At 34.6% G+C, this 5,887-nt stretch overlaps 2 protein-coding genes across 2 annotated transcripts; one reads left to right on the forward strand and one right to left on the reverse strand.

Moving 5' to 3' along the window:
* The first annotated feature begins 480 nt into the window (after positions 1–480).
* LOC139864823 (CSC1-like protein At3g54510) lies at positions 481–3,644 on the forward strand. The gene is given in 7 exon segments (XM_071853393.1): positions 481–764; positions 1,630–1,770; positions 1,869–1,932; positions 2,105–2,374; positions 2,412–2,710; positions 2,941–3,220; positions 3,360–3,644. Coding segments are annotated over 7 exon segments (1,623 nt in total).
* A 679-nt stretch (positions 3,645–4,323) lies between these two features.
* On the reverse strand, positions 4,324–5,651 carry LOC139864899 (inositol-tetrakisphosphate 1-kinase 5-like). Its single transcript, XM_071853463.1, has one exon. It carries the CDS (start codon positions 5,611–5,613, stop codon positions 4,639–4,641), a length of 975 nt encoding a protein of 324 aa, XP_071709564.1. The 5' UTR covers positions 5,614–5,651; the 3' UTR covers positions 4,324–4,638.
* Positions 5,652–5,887: the final 236 nt, after the last annotated feature.

Genomic DNA, 5,887 nt, shown 5'->3' on the forward strand with positions numbered 1-5,887 from the left:
CTGATTTGTAAAATTGAATTACAATTCAGCCCTCTAACTACACATAATATTTACTATTACACCCTTATAATATTCTTTATAATTATAATTTAATTTAAATCAATTAATTAAGATGTGTGGTCTTGATCTGTTCTCACGAAAAGTTATAATAAGAACGTTCTTATTTGAACGCATCTCTTGACGTTAAAAAAAGTTATTTTTAAGGTGTGTGTAAAGTTATTTTAGTGTACTAAAACATAAATCATACTCCATTTTTTATAATTCGTAAATAATAAATAATTAAATTAAATTCAAATTAAATAGAAAAACACCGGTCAAAACTCAAAAGGAGCCAAAAACATCGTTTAACAACCCTATTATAATCCCGCCACGTGCCACTAGAGGTTACAACCAGTCCATACACGATCACCACCTCACTCTCACCACCCTGCAAACTCTCACACCCTTCGTCACCGTCATTCAACCGATCACCGGAAAATTATGACTCCAGAAAGCTTATTAGCATCAGCATCCATTAACATCGGTCTTGCAATTATCATCCTTTGCCTTTTCTCCATACTCAGAAAACAGCATTCAAATTCAAATATTTACTATTCTCGTCGAATTCATCTTAACCATCCGATTTCGTTCGATCGTTCCATGACTCTTCGTCGTTTTCTTCCGTCTCTTGATTGGATCCGTGAGGCTGTTAGGGTTTCAGATGACCAAATTCTGTCCACCTCTGGCCTTGATGCTCTCGTTCTCGTTAGATATTTTAAATTAGGGTTAGTAATTACCATATATGTTATTCAATCCCCTCTTTTAATTCGTTGCGTATTTAAATTTAATTTAATTAGATTTAATTGTTGAAACCTGAAATTGAATTCAAACTTTCACTTATTACTATTTTTGCCTAAGAAACTATCAAAACTATACGTCTATTGTAATTGTATACCACCGGTTCGGTAAACTACAATAGACGTTTTCAAATCTTAAACGCATATAGTTATAGTTGATGCATGTGATGTACAAATTGTAAAGTTTTATTTGATAGATTTTTAAACCGTTAATCCGTAATTATTAATTTATTATCAAATTTGAAGAACTTGTTTGAGAATATTAGTAGGATTTTAGATTATTTTTGTTAAACTCATGTGGGAGGATATTCTGGTTTTATATTATTCTGTGTGTTCACCAGTTATGAACTGATATAGTTGGGTCCTCTAAATATGGTAAAAATGTTTGAAATGTGACTTGAGATATAACTGACGATTAAAGTGAGGGCGGGTCCTGAGAGTTCAAGTACCTGAAACGAAATAAAATAAAAGGTACTTGGGCCATAACGAATAATATAAGCTATTTTAAAAACGAATAATTTAAGCTATTCTAAAAAAGACCCAAAGGAATGCTAGTGGACTTTATTTTTCTTTTTTCTGGGCCTTTGATTGTTGTTTTGGGCCTATTGTGTTTCGCCTTCGCCGTTTCAGTTATGTTTCCCTACTTCCTGTGTTTCTTAAATCTCCGACTGTTTCCGTGTATATAAAAAAAAGTGGGCCCCGAACGGTCAATCGCTTTGTTACCCCTCCGGGCCTCCCATGATTAAAGGTTTTAAAGAAATAACTGATGAATGATTATTTTCGTGATTCACAGGATGAAGTTTTTTGTGGTGTGTTCTGTTATTGGATTGATGATTCTTTTGCCAATAAATTCTTCTGTTCCCTCTGGCGTAAATTCAAGCACTCGTTCTATGGACTTTCTTACGATTTCCAATATTCCTAGAGGATCGAACAGGTATGCTTTTGTTAATTATTTCAACATAAAATTTAATGATTGGTCGAATCGTCATATAATGAGAACAACAATATAAGTCTATTATTTCCATTGCACAGGCTTTGGGTGCACTTTGCATCACTGTGTGTTATATCATTTTCAGGAATATATCTGCTTCATAAGGTAATCAATGTCTTTATTGTCTAGTTTTACTATTGTAGTTGTTTTTGCATGATGTAACATACATACGGATGCATGATTTAAACTTGGATGTAAAGTTAAATATTTATTTATTGCATTTGTATATTTCTGTGAGATTTATAACAGGTGACCTCGTGCCCCATGTGATATCTAGGAATATAAGATTGTTCTTATGAAGAGAGTTCAGCAATTGCGTAACCTGAGGAACCAACCAAGTCAAATCACTGTTTTGGTTCGACAAATTCCGTTATGCGATGAACATAAAGCGCTTAGTTGCAGTGTTGATCATTTCTTTTCTAAATATCATCCTCATGCTTATCATTCCTATCAAATCCTTTACGGTGTAAACCATATTGAGGTACAATGAATAACTCACGTTCATATACATACTAAATGCTTAATTATTTAACGAACTGCTCAATTTGTATCATTAAAGTTAGCAATAATTTTGTATTTTGTAGGAGTTGCCCGTTGCTTTCGTTACGTTTAGATCTCGGTGGGATGCAGCCCTTGCTTCCCAAACACAACAGCATCCAAATCCATTATTGTGGATAACTCAAATGGCCCCGGAACCTAGAGATGTATTATGGAAGAATTTATCTATTCCGTATAAGCATTTAGTACTTTACAGAACTTCCGTTTTTGTGATAGAAGTTCTTTTCACTATATTTTTTGCTATCCCGGTAGCGGCTGTACAAGGAATAGCACAATATGAAAAGCTTAAAAAATGGTTTCCTCCAGCCATGGCTTTTGAATTAATGTAAGTTTCAATATATGTGCCCCTCGTTTTATTGTTTGCATTTCGATTATGGATATGGTATTGTGCCCTGATGATTACAAATTGGGTAAATTTTTGTGATGAGCTATTTTTTCAGTTTGCCTTTATAAGCTTTTAGTTGCTAGTTAGATTACATTTTATGTTTGTTAGTTGCAAGTCTAAGTTGGCTTATAATAATTTTTTGTTAAATTAGAATAATTTGTCTTTTACAGACCAGGATTGAGCTCAGTTATAACAGGATATCTTCCAAGTGTGATTCTTAGTGGGTTCGTGTATATTGTTCCATTTGTTATGAAATCAATGGCGAGAGTAGCAGGTTATGTTTCAAGAAGTGAACAGGAACAAAAGGCTACCAACATGGTTTACTATTTTTTAATGGGAAATGTCTTCTTTTTGAGTGTGCTATCCGGATCGTTACTTGATCAAATCGGGAAAACATTCAGTAACCCGGGTGACGTACCAAGCCGGCTTGCAGGTGCTGTCTCTGCTCAAGTAAGTTCTCTTATCTAGTTTATCCACTTTTTTGTACTCTTTATTTGCCTTTTTCATAAGTTTGAATCCTTTAATTTGTCTATTTATCGACTAATATTGACAATTCTAGCCAATTACTTTCTTTTTTTCTCCTGTTCAGGCAGACTTCTTTATGACATACATTTTGACGAGTGGGTTGTCGGGATTTTCTTTGGAGATTCTTCAACCGGGATTATTTTCATGGGATACTTTGAGGTCGCATACCTGGGGCCGAGTTAGAAAGAAGAAGAATTACCTTTATTCATTTCCTTATCATCGTGTTATTCCATTTGTATCTCTTTTTGTACTTGTTGGCGTTGTTTATGCGGTTGTTGCACCACTGCTTCTTCCATTTCTTGTTATCTATTTCCTTCTAGGCTATGCGGTATACGTCAATCAGGTTTGATTCTTAAATCTCTATCAATCACTACTTATAGTAATTTTAATGCTGATTAACTTGTTAACATTTACTCTGTTAATGCAGTTACATGATGTGTATGAAATTACATACGAGACATGTGGCCAGTATTGGCCACAGATTCATCATCATATTGTTATTGCCATCATCATCATGCAAATTACCATGATTGGTTTCTTTGGACTAAAATCAAAACCTTCTGCATCTATCGCAACTATACCCGTCCTTATCATAACTATAGCTTACAACGAATATTGCAAGTTTCGTTTTCTTCCTACATTTTCCAAATGCTCTGTCAAGGTACTTGAATTTCCCAATAAACTTGCACCTCATGCAGTTATGAACAATTTAAATTTATATGCTTATTATTTCATCGTTGTGATGTTCCATAGGATGCTAAAGATAACGATGAACTTGACGAAGATAGTCAATGTGATGTTGCTTGTCGCAAAGCAATTGATGCATATCGTCCACCTTCATTGCCTCAAGCTTGTGTCGCCATTGAAGAATCCACTTCGACTCAACCATTATTATTAAGGACACCCTAATAGTTCTTTTTTCTCTTCTTTAAGGTAGTCAGATATTGATTTTGCTAGGATTGAAAAAAAGGGAAGTCATTTTTTTCATTTTTTTCGCACGAGGGTGAATATATGACTCATAACCGCGAGACATAATTAAGGTTCTTCATTCTTTATGTTCTTTATTTAATACATTGTGTGACATCTTTTCGCAGGGCGATGTTAATCTTCTATGTGTCGTTCCAATTTTACCACACCTGAATGGACTGTTCTTCTACACATTACTTGCCAAAAAAACTGTAAAAAAACTTGATTTAAGAATACATATTCTTCATATCATCACTTCAAACCATCATATTTTTTTTATTATGCTACTATTAGCTGACTTTTTTCTTTATGAAACAATTCAATCTAGAATACAACTCAATCTCTTTGATACAATGCAACAAGCACACAAAAGCCACTTAATCCTCCACAACCTTTTGGTTTTTCATCTTGTTTTCATCCTGTGATTTCTTTATACTCAAAAAGAAATCAGTCATTACAGATTCATAACAAGGTAATTTCTCATAACCTGGGAAATAATTTATGTCAACCACAAGATACCCATCGCTTTTATCGTCTTTAATCATATCGAAATTAAAAAGATGCAATCCAATAGCAAATCTCAAGCCTTTCGCCACCTCATCAAGAAACTCGGTTTCCGGCATACTTACCTTCTCATAATCAGACTCATCGACGATCACGCCACCTGATATCTGGGAAAAACTCATTACCCCACCCGAATCTAACGCCATTTTCTCCATAGTCTCGATTGAAATATCAGGCAATGATCTTCGTTTCACACATTTCACATATTCGTTTGCGACATAGACCTTGAACACAATCCCACCATGGTTAACAAATTGTTGTAGCACCATGGGTGGTTCTATTTCGAGCCCAGTTGTTAGCCCTTCACGGTTCAACGCTAATGACATGTTATGCGCAGTGGGGGACCCATCTGCCAATATGGATTTTACAATTATAGGAAAACCAAAATTACTTTGTGTATCAAAAGATTTTAAAGATTGAGAATCTTGAATGAGGATTTGTTTTGGGATATTGAGTTTGGGGATGTTGAGCTGTGTAACTGGTTCAAGCATTGATATGCGATTGTGGAGACGATGAATGGCTGAAGGATGGTCGATGATGGTAGCGTTGGGGTGGTTAACTGAGAAATTTTCAAGGTTAAGGTCCCATTCATTGCCGTAAAGCTTATGAATGATGCAGTCAAATGGACCTTGTTCGATTAGTGGTTTTGAAACGTCGATTGGGATAAAATCAATGCCTCGTTCTTTAGCGTAGTTGATGAATGATTCCACCATGAAAGTATCGATCTTTCGTGTTGGTAATGCATAACCAACTCGAAAAAGATTGATTTGTTCTACAATCTCTGGCATTTTGTTAAGCTTTTAAATAAATTTTGATTATTGTAAAGGTGAATTTCGTTTGATGAATTTGTTTGTGTTGAACGTTTGATATTTATTGCGAGATGCATGTAGTTTTGTAGAATATATGAAATATGAATGGACAAATAGTAGACATAAGTTTGATTGCAAGGGAATTCTAACATTATCTTTTTTGGTAGAACAAATACTTCTAGAAGCGCCCTTAGTACACATATTTTTACACACGTCTCATTTATTGTCCTGTTTCATTATATCTATATATCTC

This window comes from Rutidosis leptorrhynchoides, chromosome 8, assembly GCF_046630445.1.
Source record: "Rutidosis leptorrhynchoides isolate AG116_Rl617_1_P2 chromosome 8, CSIRO_AGI_Rlap_v1, whole genome shotgun sequence".
NCBI classification, from domain to species: domain Eukaryota; kingdom Viridiplantae; phylum Streptophyta; class Magnoliopsida; order Asterales; family Asteraceae; genus Rutidosis; species Rutidosis leptorrhynchoides.